Genomic DNA, 21,826 nt, shown 5'->3' on the forward strand with positions numbered 1-21,826 from the left:
CGAATTCCTTGAATGTATTGAAAAAACCATCGACGTTGTGCGGATCCAATTCCTCTCCAAGCATAACATCAAAGCAACGCACGTCAAGTTGGAATTTTTTTTAGATAAATCACATACAGCACAGATTTAGTATCCAGTGCCTATTTTTTTATGAAATCCCAAACGTACCTGATCGTTAATCAAATAAATTCTACGTGCTATGAAATACCTAAATAAACTTGTTAATTCTGTATACTTTTCAATTTCTTATTTTATTTGTTAATAAATATCTATTTTTTTCACCACCCCTCGTATTAAAAACTTCCCCTGTATAAAGAAATAGTTTGAATATCGAGAAAATATATAAAAAAATTGTTATTTTTAGTATACGAGGTATATTTGGAAAGTTATTTATATATACTCACAATCCTTGACGATTTTGAGCGTTGACGTTGACATTTTTATTAATCAACTTCTCGGCTATTTTCTCGCAATTTTCGATATTATTGGCCCCGGCGATTAGATGTAACGGCGAATCATTTTCATTTCTATAATATAAGATAAGGTAACAACATTCCTTTATGATATTACTCGAGTTACCTCGTAGATAAAGTTGCATCGCAATTTTGTTCCAATAAAAACATCGCCGAAAACGAATCTTCCGTTTTGATGGCTCGATGTAATAGAGTATCCCCATTATTATCTCTCATGTTGATGTCTGCGTTGTGTTGTACTAAAGTGACTGCTATACTTTCGTTGTGAGACCTAAGGGCTAAATCTAGAGGAAGCTCTCCGTTGGGGCTCCAGAGGTTCACTATATCCGTTAACTGCAAACAACAAAATCAAAATCCTAAAACTCGTATACTGGCCAAAATCACCTATGATAACACGAAACATTTTGATTGGTAAACTAGGCAAAAAACTAACCAACGTCTCATATAATCACCAATACGCCAAACAACAATATCCATACTTTTGAAACACTAGCTTCACTGAAGACCTACGAGGATGGTTCCGCAAGTACCTGCCTTGACCTAGAGATGGCGGTACACAATCTACACAACATGTGTTTCAAATTTGAAGACTCCCCTTTGTGTTTCTTAATTGTTTGGTAGCCATCATTAGTGAACGTTTTCGGCACAAAATTGGTCATCGTTATGTGCATTAGCCCAACTAATATAAAAGTTGGAACTAGATTCTACTCCGGGTGAGACTGTTTCTTCAGTATCAACGGCAAAATATTTTGTAGCAGAGTTCAAACGTGGCTGGACGATCTCTGAAGTAGTCGACCAAATGAGGTGACGACTCCAGAAAATCCACAGCAATACTGGATGAGCGTCGACTGAAAGTGCGGGAGCTCTTAGACATAGTAGACATTTCAAAAAGTGCGGTACATCGCATATTAAAGTTGTGTGCAAGATTGGTGCTCACAGCGGAACAAAAACAGCGCCGTGAAGATGTTTCCATCGAAGGTTTGGTAATATTTCACAGAAACAAAGCCGAAAGGGGAGAATCGGCTCCAAAGAAGGCAAAGACCGTTCTATCTGCAGGTCATGGCGTCGGGCATCCGGAGAGGTGGCAAAAATGTGTAACTAGTGAAGTGAAACTGCGAAAATAATTGGGGTTCAGAGGAAAGTTTTGCTATACTTTAGATTTTCTCGCCATCTATGTTTTTTTTTTTGGCATTCTTTGTTCAAATTCTCACACCTTTGACAGTTTTTGGCCCACACCTTAGAAAGATACTTTCACAAAAAATGTAAACCAACGCTCTGGAAATACAGAATTATCCAAAAAGACTGGTACAGGCATAGAAAATTTTCGAGAATGTGTCGTTTCGATTCTATTTGAATCTCCCTCGTATTTTACCATAAGTTAACAAAACTGCAGGTTTCTCTGTACGGTATTTGTTCCCTATTTTCGTGAACAACCCTCATAAAGGATGTAGATCTCTCGACTATTTTTATTTTTTTAAAGAAACTAACCAGATAAATAATAAACACGTTCAAAAATGGGGCATGTCTTACGTAAAAGATTATTTACTTAATTTTTGTTTTTTTTTACTCGATGGATGTTTTAGGTTATTTTTTACATCTGTCGTGAACTAATCAATATTATCAACAGTGTAGAAAATAGAATCGGAAATAAACATTGATAATGCGTCTAATTAAAAAAACCAGATAACCCATTGGATTTTGTTTATCTGAAACTTTTAAACCATGTATGAAAATCATAAATAAAAAAAATGAGATCATTTTTCAAATCTTCTACCCCTTAACGTGGTTTTCAGTTTTGCCAATAAAAAATAGTCGAACGGTACCAGATAAGGGCTATACGGTGGATGATCAATCAAGTGAACTTACATAACCCCTAAGAAAATAATCCAATGAGGTCGAATCACTCGATCTGGGTGGCCAAATAATCAGATTATCAAGTGAAATTATTTTTTAATCAAATGTTTCTTCGAGTAAATAAATTATGTGTCATGTGACTTATTTCCAATTAAGGTAGTTTGCGAAACAAAAAACTCCAATATCAAAAAGAATACAAAATCTAAAAGTTGGCAGTTATTATTAGATTTATTTTAATTTCATTTTCCGCAAAAGGGTAGTTTTTAAGGGTCGAATAATAAAAATAAATAACCAATTCAATTTTATTAAGATGCTATGAATTTTTAACAGTAAAAATGAAATTGCAATGTTTTAAATCGTTAAAAGATTTTTTCTTATAATATTTTCATGAGAAGGGTAGTTTTTAAAGATTTTTAAGGGTTGATACTTCAAAATATATGAATTTTCTATTATATGTTAATGCTGCATAAACGAAAAACATTTGAATTGAAAAAAAAATAGGAAAAACAATAATATTGGTATTTTTCGATAAGGGGTGGTTTTCACTACTTAAAAACAGTTTGTACACCTTGCGACCATGTAGATCTTGATGTGGAGGGGTAAGACGAACTTAATTCTAAATTTTCATGAGAATCGGAGATGCATTAAAGAATTCGGGAGGTTTGACACAATTTTGAGCTAAAATGCCTGCACTATTTGATTTCTGTGTTACTAAATTTGGTACGCAGTGTATAAAGATTTATTATTTACTCGTAGTTCTTTAAATTATGTAGGAAGTGGAATATGGTATATTTGCGTACGTTTACCGTAAATTATAGAAAAGTAATGGGAAAAAAAACGTCTATAGCGGTTCTCTATAACTAATTCGACGTATACCAAGCGTGTTAACTTTACATTATAAGCCAGTCCTAATAGAATTTGCGACATAACACGATGTCAACTACTGAATTATATGAATCACTATGTACAAAGGTTAACAACGCCGCACTGTATTAACATGAGCGACAAATCCCGATGATAAAAAGTGTAAAATTTCAACGGACTACTCCGAATATTTATTATTGGGATATAATGCGGTGTATTATTTCTGGTCAAATAAACGAACGGACGAACTGGCCTAAAAAACATTTCTCATCGTATTGTAATCACAATGGCCCTGGAAACAAATCAACGAGTTGAACGCTTGCACATCGCGGCGGCGGCGAATTTCGTGTTACTCAAAGCCGTCGCGATTTTGAATCCACTATTTCCAAGTCAGTCGACATAACGCGCTCGAACGGTGCGTACTGACTAACGCGATTTTTTTCTTGTTCAAGATTTTTCCTCGCAAAAAAAATGTTTATGCTGTAACGCGGTTTCGAGGATTAGGAAATGTTGGGAAAATAAATAAAAGTTATTTCAGTTTACGCGAGAAGTGTGAAAAACATGCAAAGCTGATGAATGAATCAACAAAATAAAATTTAGATACAGGATTTATTAATGATAATTCTAAGGAGAAGATGACGAAGGGTATTAGGATTAATTTTGTTTTGACTGTGATAAGCGTCATATTTTTAAAAAGTAAGCATATTATAATATATAAGCCGTGTAAATTATATCAGTAATTATTTTCCTAGTAAATATTTTAATATAAATTCCTGTGAAGTATCCGAAATAGATCTGTCAAGTAGTTAAAAAAAATTGAGTGTTTTTTTTTGAATTTTAGAGAAACGGTGAAAATCACAAAAAAACCTTCAAATCAAAATTGGGGGAGAGTACGATTTCCGGATTTGGTTTAATTAGGCCAAAATAAATCGAAAATGAAGAATGAAATTTTTCGATATCTTGTTTCGTTTTCGAGATATCGATACTTAAAGTTATAATCAAACGTTAGTTCAAAATTCGTTTAATTGAACAGATGGCGTTCAATATTTCCTTTTAAATGAATATTTTATCACTTCAAATTCAATATGAATCTTTTAATTTAATAAACAGAATATTTTTTATTCAATTTTAATATTATATACCCTGATTTTCCAAAATTATATTAAAAAAACAGATTTTTATAACAAAATAAGCCATTTTTTATAACTTTAATCACTCTGTGATGAATATAATTCAACATACCATAAATACATGAATAATTTCATAATTTTTCATAAAGAATTGTCGGTTGTTTTGTTCTTTTCAACGACAAAATCAACTGAATAAGAAAAATGATCGTAAAAAATCGTTCCAAATCTACCCGCTCCGAATTTATCTGCCCCCAATATCCTCTCTCCAAACTCACCCGTTCCTCGCGACGAAGCCCCCCATAAGAAAAAAATAATAATAAAACAAAACTAAAATAATCCTGACGCGAAGTAAATTTTTTTTTAGTTAATTTTGGCTGTGAAAAATTCACGATTTTTGAATTTTTTGCACTCAAAATCCACCACGAGGTTAAGTTAGATTAGGTTAGGTTGATATATACAAATATTGAATAAAAATAAATGTTTCCAACTTCAAGTATCGATATCTCGAAAACGAAGCGAGATATTAAAAAAATGTATTCTATATTTCCGACTTATTGGGTCGATTTACAAAATGACATAGTCAAATCCAGGCGCCACGGAAATCGTACTCGTGTCCAAAATATCTTTTAATTTTACACAGAAATGGCCATTTTGAGTTTTGATAATAGTGGTTGGATTTTGAGAGATGATAATTACAGTTTTAAAAAATCATAATTCCCCGAAAAAATGCGATTTTTCCAAAAAAATCGTTTTTAAAAATTTATGAATTTTGATTTCACTCAAATTGTTTCATTTTCAACGACTTTTCTCAATGGAATAATTTTTCCGCGAAATTTTTTTAAAGCTATCATTATTATCATCCCTTAAGCTTCAACCACCCTAACTTTGTAAATATCAGTAATAGAGAAAAACCTAGTTTATGTGAAATGGAAAGATCCTAGTTTTTTTTTTCCATAACTATTAATACCTTTTAAAAAAATTTATTACGGTCATTTCAAAAAAAGGCTCAAGAACCTACACAAAATATGCAATTTAACAACCAATTTTCTTGGACTATTGAGAAAAAATATCCACAATTTTAGTTTTTTTCAAACCATTTTGAGATTAAATTAAAAAAAAGTTATATTTGGGGTAGTTTTTAATTGTGTTCTACATCTTAAATGAAATAAAATATTTAGAAATTAATAAGGAGGCGATTTTTGATGAGAAGTTACGTTGTGACCAGCGAGATTAAAATTTTTAGATGGAAATGGCAGGCGCATTATCGTGAAGTTTGTTTCATCTAGAATTCGGTAAAACTTGCCAGAAAATCAACAAAAAATTGGTCAGTTATCGTTTTCCCTTTTTCAAAATAACCAAAAACGTTTCAACTTTGAAATACAAAAACAGGATGAAACTAATAATTTAGACTTTTTTAATTTTTGCGGCAATTTCTAACGTCCGTAAAATTACCATTGACTTTACGTTTGCGAGGGAACTTTTGATCAGCATTGAACGATTGCAGCACTAACCTTACAGATATAGCTTTTACGTATGATTAAGTGGGATTCCAGGATATGGAAATTTTTCCCAATTTTTTCAATTAACATCGCCGAAAAAATTTTTTTCTTCGTGTTAATCTAACAACGAAACTATTTTTATATGAATATTGGAAATAATCTGTAAGATTTACGTGAAATTTTGACAAAATACATCAGAAACAAGGCGTCAATCAACCAGTAACCTCGCTAAAAATAATCTGAATGTGTCAAATATGACATATCGTTTGGCAATTAAATGTAAGTGGTGCGCATCTCAAAAATATTTCGGCAAACAAGAACAACTTGAAATAAACGGGATTGGCATAAATTTGTGTAAAAATTAAATACCTCAAGGTATATCAAAAATTTTGAGGTTAATTGGTTTTACTCGTTTCAGGCGGTTTTTTGTCTAACTTTCCAAATTATTAGCACTACTCCTTCGAGGTACTGAAACTTTTTTCTGGATTGGGCCGGAAATTGTTCTGCATCTCTAGAGCTCAGTAAGCGTTTCTCAAGTAAAGGCTGAAACCCATTAGCAACACGCCACGCCACCCCACGCTACGTGTCGAATATGTGTGCATATGGTTTCCTATTTAATTCAGTGCGTCCACACTCAGGCCACGCTATCCCACGTGGGACAATTCAAAATTCTCAGATGTATTGAATTAAATGGAAAAACGAATGAATTCGACACGTGGCGTGGGGTGGCGTGGCGTGTTGCTAATGGGTTTCAGCCTTTACTTAGGCACTGAAGATGATAGGCATAGATTTTAAGAGAAAGCAGATCAATGTCTTTTCTTATGCTTAGAGTTCGTTCACCCTCCTACTCTAATTTGACGTACACTAAATAGCGTTTAGGACTTTCGAGGCCGCTTAGAGAATGTAAGATCATTTGTTTATTGACAGGAACTCTGTCTGGAAAATAATGGTATGGAGATTTTGGTCCTGGAAAGCCCAATCAAGTTCCTTGAGCTTGCTTCGAACCATTTTTATATGCATACCGAGTTTGCGGAAGATAATTCATCACCATTTCGAATGGTCCATCTGTGTCCATCACGTTACGTATTTGATAAATTTAGCTCTTTGAATAAATTTAGTTTCTAGAGTATCTATTATTTATTTTTAATGCGTATTAACTTTGGCCGATATTCATTCAGAAGAATCGGTTTTCGCGGTTGAAAATTGGTTTCAATATCAATTATCCTAATAGATCTTTTGCTGGTAATGATAGAAAAAATTGCAGTCAAATCAAATGTATGGTTTTAGATATTAACGTATAAATAATTGTAAAGATAATCGACAAAAACTAAACTACTGAAAACTAATAAATAGTCCGAAAAGTAGAATATGAAAAAAACAGGTACCCCCTGAATGTAAATCCAAGTGGGCGTGATTGGGGGGGCTTAACTACAGCCGCCATCTTGAAAAACACGTTTTATTAAATATCTCGCGAACCACGCATCATATTACAAAAATTGTGGAGATCATTATTGTAGATAATAATATTTGCCACCTTTTTTATTTGAAACTTTTTTTTGTATAACGCATATATTTTCAATTATAACGCTCCAAACTTTTTTCAATATGGTTTTTGTTAAATACTTAGTTAATTGACAATGATAAATTAAAAATGGTTTCAAATAAAAAAGATTGCCAATATTATTATCTACAATAATGATCTCTACAATTTTTGTAATACGATGCGCGGTTCGCGAGATATTTAATAAAACGTGTTTTTCAAGATGGCGGCTGAAGAGAAGCCCCCCTCCCCATGACGCCCATTCGATTTGCATTCAAGGGACACTCCATACCTGTTCCCGTACATTTTTTACAAAAAAAATCCGACTTTGGCCTAAAATATTTCGCGGTATTCATATGTCGGCTAGTGAATCATATTAAACGGAATTCGATAAACGGAAGATAGAAACCGCATGTTATATATATATATATATATATATAAAACAATATGAATCATCGTCGACGTAAAGATTTTGAAATTATTCAATATTATTTAATATTAATGTATCGTTTAAGAAATTTAAACATATTAGATCAAATTTTATTTATTCCACTACAGATTAACAATCGACAGATAATTTGTTTTAAAAAGTTTAATTGATTATATCAATTGGAAGTATAGAGATGAGAACATCTACTAACTAGTTTAAAAATAACAGTTCCTTTAATTTGTTATTTGCGATTAAATGAAATGTATACCAGAAAGGAAAGCCGGTGAGGGAAGTGGATGGGGTTAAATAAGTAGGTTAATTTGGTAATAAGGATTCAAAATATGTAACCATTCATTGCGGATACAGGGGTTGGCATAAGGCAGGTAATAAATTTGCATTAAGAGAAAAAAACGGCGTTGGAAGGTTGTTATTTAAAAAAATTACAAAAAATATTCGAATAGGGGTTATTTTGAGTGTTCAAAGTCATTTACGGCAATTTTTCTCAACGGAGAAGCACGTTAAGCTGCCCGCGAAGAGTTTCAAATTCTTCTTCAATGGCAGTTCGGAATGACAAATTTTGGCGAGTATTTGATCGTTGTCCATTTGCCCACGTGAATCTTCGAGCATTTCCATATAACTTTGGCCCGTCACATGACCCTCATAAAAGTACGTACCCCTACGAGACCTCCCGCATAAGTACCTGCCCACACACACACACACACACCCTCCAGTCAGGTTTAATCCTTCTTCAATGAAGATGTAAGAATTCAGATCGATATTTCAAGTTCTACCGATACCCGTCGTCCAAAACGCGGCGCGTCGTCAACAGAGCCCGTTTTTAAGAATTTCTGGTACGTCTTTCATACTGTTGAACGATTTGGTAGCGGCGTGTTCGGGAATTGTTGTTATCATGACAGATACAACATGTATTAAAATAAGTGGGATCAGATCCCTATCTAGACATTTCTTAAGACAAACTGTATCCTGGGCCATCCTCAATAATTTCCAATAACCAGTGGCTCTCAACAACTCGGTCTTTATAGAACTTGCGCATGCAAAATTTAGCCTCCGATCTCTCCCTTATTAGTTTGTTTTATTGGGGGCAAAGCCTTTTTTGCAGTTTTTTTTGTATAAAGTTTTACGAAATACACAGGGTGTCCCACAACGGGTTAAAACTATCTGTATATATGGCAAAATACTTATAGTAAAATCATGAAGTCGACTGTAACTTTGTTAGTTTAAATGGAACACCCTGTATATTAATACATTTTTGAAATCTACGTAAAATTTTAGTATACTTTTGTCAGAAAACTTTATTTCGAAAAATGCATACTTTTTGAGTTATTAATTTTTTTGTAAAAAATTTGATCAGTTGCAGACCCTTACAAATTATTTTTTTACGAGAATACCCTTAAAGATATGAAAATTTTTTCTGATCGGTTGCTTTTAGCAAGGTCAGATGTATTTGAATCTATGTTGAAAAATTTCTTATTTTATACAGGGTGTATCAACGGGTCAAAATTAAATTTGGACCACACTTGCATCTCTAAAAATTTACAGAAAACTTTTCAAATTTGAATAAAGAAAAAGGTTTACGTATATATAAATTTGCCTTATTTTTTACCCCTGAATGCAGTAAAATAGGAAAAACCGAATGATTCTATTTAAAAAAGAATAAAGAAATTTGATATTGATAAAGTTAAACTTTGAACACTTTTTATACACACCCTGTATAAAATGAAAAACTTTTCAACATATATTCATTTACGTCCGACCTTGCTAAAAGCATCCGAACAGAAACTATTTTCATATCTTTAAGGGTATCTTCGTAAAAAAATAATTTGTAAGGGTCTGCAACTGATCAAATTTTTTACAAAAAAATTATCAACTCAAATAGTATGTATTTTTCGAAAAAAATTTTGGACAATAGTATACTAAAATTTTACGTAGATTTCAAAAATATACTAATATACAGGGTGTTCAATTTAAAATAACGAAAGTTACAGTCGACTTCCGGTAGAACCGGTAGTCGGCCATCTTTGAAAATATTTTAGTTAAAAAGATCGTAATCGAAAACCCAAACGTAGAAATTTTCCTGATCCTACTATAAGTATTTTGCCATATATACAGATAGTTTTAACTTGTCGTGGGACACCCTGTATAGTAATATTATCAAATTATTCGGAGTGTTTATGATGTAATTACGATGATTGAGTAAAAATCGAATTGCAAAATTGACCGTAACAAATTATCTAATAGTCGATTTACTACACGCCGGATTTAATTTCGAATTCAAAAAAAGTAAAAAACACACACCGGGTATGTAGAAATTGAAGAAAGACAAAATAGATTGTTGTTGACCATGACTTGGACGTTTTCTTAAACTTTAAATGGATATAAATAACGCAACGTTCATTCGGATTACCTATACAAGTTGTCCCCGAAAAAAATTTTAACCGGTCCGAAGAACTACTTCATTCGAAAATAAAAAATATTTTTTAATACAATCGATCAATTCATATTATCGTCAACAGCGTGAAGATGATAACAAAGTTACGTGTTATAGTCCGAGGAAGTATGATCATAAAATCAATCTATTAACAACTTTTCCGTATAATAGTCCGGTCAAATTAGACCAAAAAATAAGAGTGAAGTTACATAAATTCCCATCAAGCTGAAAATCAGTAAAAAGTTTAAAATACAATTGAAAATCCCCATCATTTCCGTGTATGGAAAAAATTTAATCAAGATCAAAGGTCAAAAAAATGGATTTTTCACAATTTTCAGCAATACGGTAAGTTTTATCATAAAAATACCTTAGACTGAAAATCAGTAAAATTGTTTAAAATACAGTTGAAAATCCCCATCATTTCCGTGTATGGAAAAAATTTTATTTAAGATCAAAGGTCAAAAAAATGGATTTTTCACAATTTTCGGCGAGTTTTATCATAAAAATACGTTAGATAAAAATTGTAGATCACAAAATTATCTACAAAAAACGTATCAATACTTTTTTTTCTTACGAGCCACCGTTTCTGAAAGTTATGTTTCAGAGTTACTTTTACAACTTTTTGAATCACTATATCTCAGAAACAGTAGCTTGTAGGAAAAAAAGTATTGATACGTTTTTTGTAAATAATTTTAAGATCTACAATTCTCGTCTAAGGTATTTTTTGATAAAACTCACCGTTTTGCTGAAAATTGTGAAAAACTCATTTTTTTGACCTTAAATAAGAATTTTTTCCATCCACGGAAATGATGGGGATTTTCAATTCGATTTTTAACAATGTCTTAATTGATCGTATTATAAAGAATGTCCCTCCAATAAATTACGATGGAGCTTCATCGAAATTTATGCAAATTATTGAAAATTTGTTTATTTCTGCTATCGTGTCGTGACGTCAAAAAGATGTTATTTGACAACTAGTATACGAGGGTTGCTACATAAGTTTTGAAATAGACAAAGAAAAACTTATGTTTATAATAGGATATGGCACTTTTGCATGCGTTTGATCCAAATTTTCCATTCCGATTCAGTTACCTCCAATACAAATGATTTCATTTGATGCCAAACAAGGACTGTACAGCGGATAACCCATCAATTCCATGTATTGACTGTAAAATTTGACATATACACATTAGGGTTGCCATATCTCAAAAGTTGAGTAGCTGCTTTTATAAAACCAAAAATTGGACATGATTTAGACCAAACTGAAATAGAATCTTTGGTTTATTTTAATGTAGTGTGATTTGGAGCATGAAAAACTTGATAACAAAATGGTTGTTATGGAATCACGTTGTATTATCGAACTTGGATTATTGGACTTATTGGTCTCGTATAATAAATAGATCGCTATAGTTGTTTCGATGGGAACTAGATGTACTCCACGTACAGGTGATGGTAATTCTGACATTTGCGTCAAAAAATTATCGAAAAAGTGACACGGCAAAATCAGAGAGATGTTGACAGATGTTGAGATCATGACAATGCTCCGGTCCTCTCTAGCCTTTTTCTAAGGCTATTGTACACAAATGTGTCTCTTAACAAAGATTGAACACCCACCATACAACCCTGATCTGTCGCCGTCCGACTATTTTTTGTTCGCGAAGCTCAAGGTCGAGTTAAGGGGTGAAATACAGACGTTTTGAAAAGTGTTTATTTCAGTTATAATCTTGTTTTGTTATGTTTAGAACCCATGAATTTCACTACGTGAAATACTTGTTCGAATGACCTCGTATCTATATAAAAATTTAGCGACACCACGTCATAATTTCGCCGAATTTAGATGTCGCGAGTTGGACAGTTTTATCGGGTTCATTGCCATATAAAAAATATTTCATTTACATTTTTTTTTCAAATCAACAGCTATTCGTTTGTGAGTCATATGTTTTAACATAAAAAGATGGTTTATCAGTTTTGTTTACGACAAAATTTGTTGTTGTTTTTATTCCATTTTATTAATTATAGAGTGTCCCAAATTGATATTGCATTTATTTAATCAAATTTCATGAAATTTTGATTAAATTCTTGATTTTTCTGAAATCTTATCATCATTTTTGTCAAGTACTTTGATCAATATTTTCGTAGCGTCTTCAAGAGATACGTGGTGATGTCCGTGAGTTTTTGGTCCACCTAACCTAACCACCAGGAACTTGGGGGATAGAAAATGTTAAGGACGGACCGCCAAAGATAAACGTTTCGTATTTATCAGTAAACGCGATCGAAGACTCACCAGCTCAGATCAATGAATCTACAGATCTGCCTTTGAGAACTTCTGCAGTGAAAAGGAGATTAGAGAAGCTGTCTTTTTTGGAAGTGAAGAAATCTAAGGTGTCAAATAGAATTGGGAGAATTTTATGGTGTCATGAGTCAAAGTTTGAGGTTTTTTGAGGATTTCGAGGAAAAATTACTATGAAAAATATTAAAAGACAATGTACTACGTTCTGATCGGCAGAAAAATTTATCTTCCAGCATGACAACGAAAAAATCTAACGAATTGCGCTATCAAAATGAGTCGAAATCGTAAAAAACACACCGAAAACGTTTTTATTTGAATACTGTGATGTAGTTTACCATAAATTCGTCTTAGAAGGTCGAACAGTCAATAAGGAGTGCAACTCGGCCAATTTGAGGCATCTACGAGGTGAAATTCGTCTTAAATGACCGAATTTTTGTGTGTACAATTCATGGATTTTTCACTACGATAATACGACTGATTTTTTCTGATAAAATTATCATTCAGCCACCGAATTTTCAAGATTTTACTCCCCGCTACTATTAAATTATTAATAACCGATACAGATTTCAAACAATATTTTAATACTCATAGCAACAAGTAGTTTTGTTTCTTTAAAAGGTATCGAGTATAGAGTGAATTGTTTTTTTTAATGATATAAGGGACATCCGGCATAGAGTACAAAGAGACAGACATCGAAAGAGGAAGTGCTAATCACGGTAGTTACGACGATGGGAAGACGTGGGCCCGCTACATCAGATTTTTACAATCGACAATTTATACGAACATAGTTTCGATTAAAAAGAAAAGGGACAAATATATACGAGGGCGGTTCGATACAAAATTCACTTCATATAGTCAGTTCCCGTAATTATTCTGATGTCAATTGTCAAAATTTTGAATAAATCTGACATATACGAGTTTTAGTATACGTATCGCTATTCCGAAAAAAGTACAGCAATGCGTAGAAAGGAAATAAGTCCATACGAAGCTCTTTCGAATCGAAGCTGCGGCTTTTTCGATACGAAGTCGCGGGTCTTTAGTTTAATAAGCAAATATTATTTATTTTATCGAAAAAAATAATATTTGAATCTATAAACGAGGTTTATCACGGTCGTTACAAGCAAAAAATAAATAAATTGATGAAGAGCAGCAATAATTCAATCGGGATTGCTAAGAAATCAAATTTAGAGAAACAGTTCACTAAAAAACATAAAAACTTTGATAGTAAATATCCAACCGGCGAAGAACGAAAAAAAAATGTCGACGAGCAACAAAAACAGCGATCAAGTTCTAGTGATTAGATGCAATAAAACTTCTTCTTCATTTTTAAGATCTCATGATTTTTTGATCTATTAGTTTTGTAGGTTACTCTGTATCAGTTCTTGGGAGCTGTCCATCCATCTCTTTGGTGGTCGTCCGGGTTCTCAATAGTGTAACTCGGGGAAACTCCGCTGTATCATTCGATATTGCAAGAAAAGGAAAATCATTCACAAAATGGTGATTATGTCGATGATTGCTTCATACGTGCATCTAAAGAACTGTTCCGTGATTTCAAAAACAATCGAGAAAAAAAGATCAAAGATTCGCCATTATCTGTTGAAATATATCAGCTAAAATTTCTTCGAATGTAGCATATTTACAGATGAAAGATATTCAACTTTCTTTCGCTTTATCACTTGCTATCGATGAACCTTGCGAGATATATGTCTGTCCAAAATCAAAGAGAAGAACTTCTAGGATTGTAACCGAATTCCGTGCAGAAATGCCTTGAAGACAAAAGGAGGAAAACAACGATAATCTAGAGCAAAATAAACCACGAAATTCTGAGATTGTCACTGCATAAAAAACCATGAAGCGCTTTGTTGAAATTATATAATCAAAATTGTTAAAAGCACCGTGTCAAAAGCACTCTACTATCGCCGGTTTACAGAATTATTAAGAAAGGGTTAAAAAATAGACATGATTATATGCCTTTTTTTATTTTTTACGTTGGAAACTTTTCAAACAACCCTCATAAGTGATTAGAGTTATAAATAAAATAAATAAAATTGAATAGTTGTCGAAACGCCCTCGTATAATATACTCCGTTGATAAAAATGAGAACAGTCATCAACGTTAAAAATGACCAAGACAAGAACCCTTATTAGATAATTGTACGTTTGAAATGTTTCGTTTGACGCCCTAACATTATTACGAATGTTATACAGGGTTATAGAAAAAAAAAATAGTACATAGTATAGTCTTAAGGTAATTTCGTCTCTATACTACGATTTCGCCTCTTTTTGATGTGCTTTTTCCAACAAAAACCTATTTTTTTAATAAAACTTTTCATAAAGTGTTTCAGGGTAAAGGCCGAAACCCACTAGCAACACGCCACGCTATTCCACGCCACGTATCGAATAGTGTGCATACGCGTTTTGTCCATTTAATTCAATACATCGGAGAATCGTCCCACTTGGGATAACGTGGCGTGGCGTAGGGTGGCGTGTGTTGCAACTAAATTGGAAAGGATACACAACTTGGACATCATTACTTAAAAAAATGTATTTTTGGTGAAATTTGTTGAGAAGAATCTTATGATATAGCTATGTAATCTCCAGTTATCCAATTATGAACCTAACGGAGAACAATCTACGAATACCAACAGGAGTTCTATCGGGACACCACAGTCGCCTCAGCAAACACCTGAAGACGCTGGACCTAGCAGATAACGCTGCGTGCAGATTTTGTTGCATAGAGGGCGAAAACTCTATCCACATTCTCTGGAAGTGTAACACACTGAGGAGCTCCAAAGCACTACACCTAGAAACGTATGAAATAGAAGACGAAGATCTCTGGTAATTAAAGCTATTCCACATTCTGGAGTTTTTAAAGAAGAGATTGATGGATCTGCTGTGAAAACTGGGTTCTCCGGTAACTCCGGAAGAAAGGGTCATACCATTCAGTCTCTTGGTAACGACGGTAAATTCTGGAAACGTCAGAGTGACTCATGATCAGCGCTGGAACCATATTCTCTCAAAGTGTTAGATACAACTGGGAGTGTATGAACTAGAGGATGAAAATCTTTGGCGATTAAAGTTATTCTACATTCAGATCAGCTGTGAAGACTGGGTTGTTCAGTATCGCAGCAAGAAAGTGGAACTGAATAGATCCTTTGGATCTATCTAGACCTCAAATCTATACATACATACATGTAATTTCCAATACACAGGTCTTTTGGCCTATCCAAACCATTTTCCATTGTTCTGTACAGGTTATGGTTATAAAGAACCAATAAAAGATCGGAAATTATAAATTAGGTTTCGCAAATACAAATATACTACAGATAATATTACAAAAAAAACATTTTTTTCTCACCAATATCGTAAATTATTTAAAAATATTTCGTAATTAAAAATAATATTTACAAATCGATAGGTTACCTATTAACCTTGGATTAAATACTTTTTTTATGTGTAGGCGTGGTTCAAATGACCTAGAAAGCTGTTATTATTATTATTGATCACTTTTTTGCTTAATTGTAACAATGATACAATGTCAATTCAATACTTTCGATTTTATTTATCACCGAAAAATGTTTTCTTGAAACAAATTTGAATAAAATTGAGACAAATAATAATAATTTTCAAAATTCCCGCTAAAACGTTGAAACCGGATATATGGAGGGGAAAATAACCTTAGACGAGCGCGCATCGCCTCCATTTTGATATTTGCATGAGTTACAACATTGTCAAGTGTTTTACATGAAATTAAGACGCAGATGATCAGATTTATATAAAAATTATGTTAATATATGTATTTCGTCCCAAAAAGGGGTTGTTGTCATAAAGTATTACAAAAAAAATACCAGTATTTAATGTTTATAATTTTATGTTCTAAATTTAAAAATCTCGTTCTAAATCCGGGGTTGTCACAGCGAGAAACTGTTTCGCGAAACTATTTCCGCCTGGACCCGAAACGTTTCGTCCAGTCGACCGAGTGACAGTTTTTCGCGTAGTGACAATCCGATTTAAGAATGAAATTTCCATAATTCATCGAACAATAATCGATTTTCAGATGTTCCTACAGTCGAGAGCACTATCAGATGTTACAAATGTTTAGCAGCACTGCCTCAATATTATAGTACCGAGCCTGTTAGACTATGCAAAGATTTCGATTATTCTGAAAAATTCATCGTGACATGTCCTTATTCAACGTTCTGCACAAAGAAAATCACCAGCGCCAAAATTCCCAGTAAGTAATTATGATATATACGAAAACAACTCGATTTAATTCGATTAATTGCGATAAATTTTAGCTACTATAAATGGTACGGAAAGAGATTGTGCCAATCAGAAACATGTCATTCAAAACTACCATCACGGTGAATGGCACCAAGAGGTATCAGTAGAAGAACCATACACACCGGGATGTCATAAATTGGATGACAAAGGAACTAGAACGTCCAATATCGAATATTGTTATTGTAATACGGAATTATGTAACTCGGGCAATAGTTACAAAACATTAGGTTACCTCAAGTCCTTTATATTTGTGATACTCTTTTTGTATAAATATTTTTAAATATTTAATTCCCGTCTCGTGCTTTTACGATAATTCTAGAACATTGTAGAACTTTCTATGTCTAATTTTTCTTCCGAAAACACATTTTTCTTCCCACTATTTTTTATAGTTTCCAATATATTGCGAATGGCGACGTCAAATGGCGTGCGACTGTGTACCAGTCACAATATATCATAGACAAATCCAAATAATGAATGAATTGAAAATGCGAATATTGTTTTGAAAATAGGAGTCAAGACATTTTCAAATAAATTTTTCTGTACGACTGTGCAAAAATTTAATAAACTAGTCAATGGTTATTTTGCTCATTTTGTTTACAGCAGACTAAAAAAAATATATAAACTTGTATGTATCTAAATATAATGTATATTTTTTGTAATATTATGAAGAATATATTTAAAATATGACGTCTATTGCTTATTTTTTTCTCACCTTGTGGACTTAGAGCAATGCTTCCCCAGTAATGGCGTAAAAATAACGCATAAATTTGAGTTGAATAGTTGAAGTGCTGTTTCGAAGTGGGAACTTGGATCTCGAAAGCTCAAATTATCAAAAAAATTTGAGGTATTTGAGATGTGGCTCTATATACGCATCCTAAAGATACCCTGAACTGATGAGAATCACCAGCGACGAAGTACTAAGTCGCATTGGTCACGAAAGAAAACTGTTGACAATTATTAAACAGAAATCTAAACCTCCACCTCAGAATAGGATTCGTGGAATGTCATGTGTGGTTAGAACTGCTGTACGGAGTGGAAACCTGGACCTTGCAAGCTCAAATGATCAAAAAACTTATGCATTTGAGACGTGACTCTATAGACGCATCCTGAAGATACCCTGAACTGATGAGAATCACCAGCGACGAAGTACTAAGACGCATTCGTCGGAAAAGAAAGCTGTTGACAATTATTAAACAGAAATCTAAACCTCCATCTCAGAATAGGATTCGTGGTATGTCATGTGTGGTCAGAACTGCTGTACAGAGTGGAAACTTGGACCTTGCAAGCTCAAATGATCAGAAAACTTGATGCATTTGAGATGTGACTCTATAGACGCATCCTGAAGTTACCCTGAACTAATGAGAATCACCAGCGATGAAGTAGGGCAGAGTAGAGAGAAAGAAAGGCATGGGCAGGAAGAAAAAATCAAAGTTCAATGATTCGATCGCATCTAAATATTTCGTTGAGTTCTAGTCGCGCAACTGGATCAGTTATGAAGCAGAAGTCGTCTGGTAGTGAGGGCGTCGGTTCTTCAAAGTCCTCGCCGCTCCACTAGGCGGCGCGCTCCATCTCTGAACTTATCGACGCTCGCTGCAACGTATCCTGAACGATGATTGTCAAAAGTAACAGAAAAGATCGAAGACAGACTTAATGTATCGAGGTGGAAGGACGCCATCTGTTTGAAGTGATCACAAACAGTGCATATCGATATTCCTATGAACAAAGTCATAAAATGGATAATCTTTTCGCACCACCTTTATCAACAGCATTCGTAAACCATAAGTGGTAGGGGGATGTTTGGCTCTTACATATCTTTCCACGAACACACACTAACTGAGATATGACGCTAAAACTAAAATAAGAGATGAGATATCACTAATATAATCGAGGTGTCTGCCTCGTGGAGATGTATATGGGTCTTGGTCTTCTGGAGGTTGTAGGATTCGGGAAAGACGTACTGATTCCAAAGGTTTGCACTTCTCTAAAGCCGATAAATTGAATTTCAGAGCATTTGCAAGGTCTTGAGCCTGTCGAGTAGGTTTTGCAGAAACTGCTCTAGGTGGAATTATGTTAGACAGCTTTGAAGAGCATCTGCCGTGAGAGTATCTCGGTAAAATAGAGTCATTTTTTGCTTCTATGCTCTCTTATGTAATGAGTCGAGCATCCTCAGGATATGCTTGGAAGTCAAGCACTAAATGTGCGAACAACACTCCAGAGATAGACGTGGCTAGGCCTTGTAGAGGATTAGAAGATGTTCCAGAGTATATATCTTCTATATTCAACTCTTTGCTATATTGTGAGTTCTCGCCTTATATATACTCTTACAATAATTCCAAAACTGTCTATTAATCAACAACTTTTAAATAGAAACTTCTCTTTAGTTACAGTTAATTTTTTTTTCATATATAACTAGAACACAGTACGTGGCTACCCAATAATAGATGGGGCCATCCGTCACCTATAGTTTCCTTCGAATTAAATAATACCCGGCACCGTTAGATAGCGTGCAGCCGTGTATATTACGTTATGGGTGGCGACATTAGATGGCGATGTATTCGTCATAGTATTAATACTTATACAAAAAAAAAAACTGTTCTTGTTGTTGGTTCGAAGGAATTTCAAGTGTCAATTGAATATAAATCCACAAAGATGTTTTGTTAAGTTGAAAGACATCATAAAATGTGTGTTTTAGATATATTGAGATGCAATTATGTCTCAAGAGCATCTGTGATTTGAGATTTCTAACTCACTGATTTAATTTATTTGTACACTAATACTAAATGCACCAAACTAAACACTAAACTATGCACTAAGACTGCTAATTTATTTAATTACACTGTTTACTTGTCTATCCCGATGTGTTCGGGATAACGTCAGATTTTTCACCGATTTTTTTGTGTGATAAACAAGCGTCTATTTATACAAAAACTAATTTCTCGATAATTCGCATACTAGAATAAAACAATACATAAAAAAGCCTTTTTAGAAATTTATTATATTAAACCGGCCATAATATACTGTAAATAAGTTGAATACTGAAGAGATTGCCGCAGGATCCGTTGTTGAAAATTTGTACCCGGCGCGTCCACCAAATAATCGAACAGAAACGGCTTCACGGTCAACGTCAGTAGACGATTCCGTAATGGTATTATGTAGCTTTTTTTATTGTGTATAATTAGTTATTTGAAATGAAAAACGAAATCGTTTGGAATTCGGAATTTGCTTTTTGTAAATAGTTCATGCTGATTTAAAATTTTCATAATTAAAAAAGGAAGTTTAATAATTATAACTTTTCATTGTCACTCCTATATTTTACGAGATGGCAACGCTGTTGTGTTTATTGTTACAGCTGATTCGGCGCATTTGGTATCGAGATTGTTTTCTGAAGCAACGTGCTCATGTTTTAGTCACATAATACGCAGTTTTAGTTTATAAATGTCATTTAGTCAACAATGTAGTTGTTCAGTGAGAATGTGTAAAAACATTAAAAGGTTTAAACCTGAAAGTGAGTCCTTTCACTGTAAGTAGATCTATATCATAATTTTTATGCAAGTTCAGAAGTTTTGATTACTACAAATTTGTCACTGAAGCCAAGATCAAAATAGCTGCCTATGGCATTAGTACGTTCGCGCATGTTGACGCTTTTTCTCCCCTCCACATGTAAATTTACCACTTGGGGCGAAAAGTTTTGGAACATCCCTCGTATATATACATTTAAAAATCTTATCGTAAAATAATGGTTTTTCGTTTATACTAGATCTGGGGGTACGTTAAACCCTTTAGAAATGAAAATAATATAAGAAATATAATAATTAGATATCAAATGTTTGGATACCTCAATTAAATAAAATCGATTTGAATGTAAAAAAAAAATTATTTTTAGGTAGAAAAAACTCTTACCTTAGACGAATTTTCCACCAAACACAGAAACACTACGTCTTCCCTTTGCAATCTAACAGCAGAATGTAAGGGTAATTGTGTTTTGCTTTTCAACATCTTGTACAACAAAGGTCCTGACATGTGATCGAAATCTGATGAATTGAGATCATCCCAATGAGTTGAAATCAAACCGGAGCAGTATTCCCTTAAATTGATCGCATCTATTTCCTCGGCTACAGAGTAAAATTTAACGCATGATCGTATGTTTACCACGGATATTAAAAACTGTTCACATAGCTCGACTAAGCTATTCAATTGAAACTCGTGTGCTTTCTTGATTAGATTCAATGTTAAAACTGAAGATGATAGATTTAAATTGTTGGTGTACAACCACAAAACTATGGAATTGGCAACTTCTGGATCAATTTCGGTCCAATCTAATTCTTTTTTATTCATTAAAACGTTTTCGTTCCACATACTACTTCTAGCGGTTAATACTAGTTTGTGGCCGTTGATTTCTCGATCTTTTAGTTTGATTTTTATATCACTATACGTTTCTGAATCGTAGAGGTTGTTAATCATCTTCAAAAGTCTCGAAGCAAATGTATCTTCCGTATTTTTAATATCTGAAGCTACCAGATTGTTGTATTTAAATTCTATATCTCTGTATTTAGTTAGAAGTTTCGAATATTCTTGTTTCAGCAAAGATAAATGTTGCTGAAGCTTTATAACTTCTGAAGATTGAGCTACAACAATAAATAATATATACATTTATATTGCATCGTTAATTTCGTTAGTTATTATAAAATTATGTTGATTAAATAATGGAGAAATTACCCATGTTGTGTACTTTTTATGTTAGAATAAAAAACAATTATTGGTGAGATATTTATTATTGTTTTCTTTAAACCACCCCAAAAAAAATTTAACCTCTAAAAATTAGACATTTGACATTTGCGATTTTTGTAGACTGTGTTTACACAAGTTATATTAAAACGTATAAAGTAAAATCTATAATATCATCACCAAAACCAATTTGTAAATAGAAAAGAATAGTTGATCATTTACTATATAGCTTCAATTTTTTTAGTCTCTCTGACGATAAATTTTTTACAAAGTTTCTATCCTTCGTGTT

General features: G+C 33.3%; 2 protein-coding genes across 2 annotated transcripts in view; one reads left to right on the forward strand and one right to left on the reverse strand.

Annotated features, from left to right (window-relative positions):
- The window catches only part of LOC130902560 (rabankyrin-5), a 34,838-nt gene extending 13,189 nt beyond the window's left edge, over positions 1-21,649 (reverse strand). Inside the window, exons 1-4 of the mRNA XM_057814785.1 lie at positions 21,529-21,649; positions 20,713-21,437; positions 580-806; positions 405-527 (exon numbers count right to left, since the gene is read on the reverse strand). Of these exons, the coding sequence (XP_057670768.1) occupies positions 405-527; positions 580-806; positions 20,713-21,437; positions 21,529-21,532 (1,079 nt within the window). The 5' untranslated portion in view covers positions 21,533-21,649. The remainder of the gene's footprint in view (positions 1-404; positions 528-579; positions 807-20,712; positions 21,438-21,528) is intronic.
- LOC130902561 (uncharacterized) lies at positions 3,510-17,503 on the forward strand. The gene is made up of 3 exons (XM_057814786.1): positions 3,510-3,887; positions 16,586-16,762; positions 16,827-17,503. The coding sequence occupies exons 1-3, from the start codon at positions 3,827-3,829 to the stop codon at positions 17,090-17,092; spliced, it is 504 nt and encodes a 167-aa protein (XP_057670769.1). The 5' UTR covers positions 3,510-3,826; the 3' UTR covers positions 17,093-17,503.
- Positions 21,650-21,826: the final 177 nt, after the last annotated feature.

This window comes from Diorhabda carinulata, chromosome X (assembly GCF_026250575.1).
Source record: "Diorhabda carinulata isolate Delta chromosome X, icDioCari1.1, whole genome shotgun sequence".
NCBI classification, from domain to species: Eukaryota; Metazoa; Arthropoda; class Insecta; order Coleoptera; family Chrysomelidae; genus Diorhabda; species Diorhabda carinulata.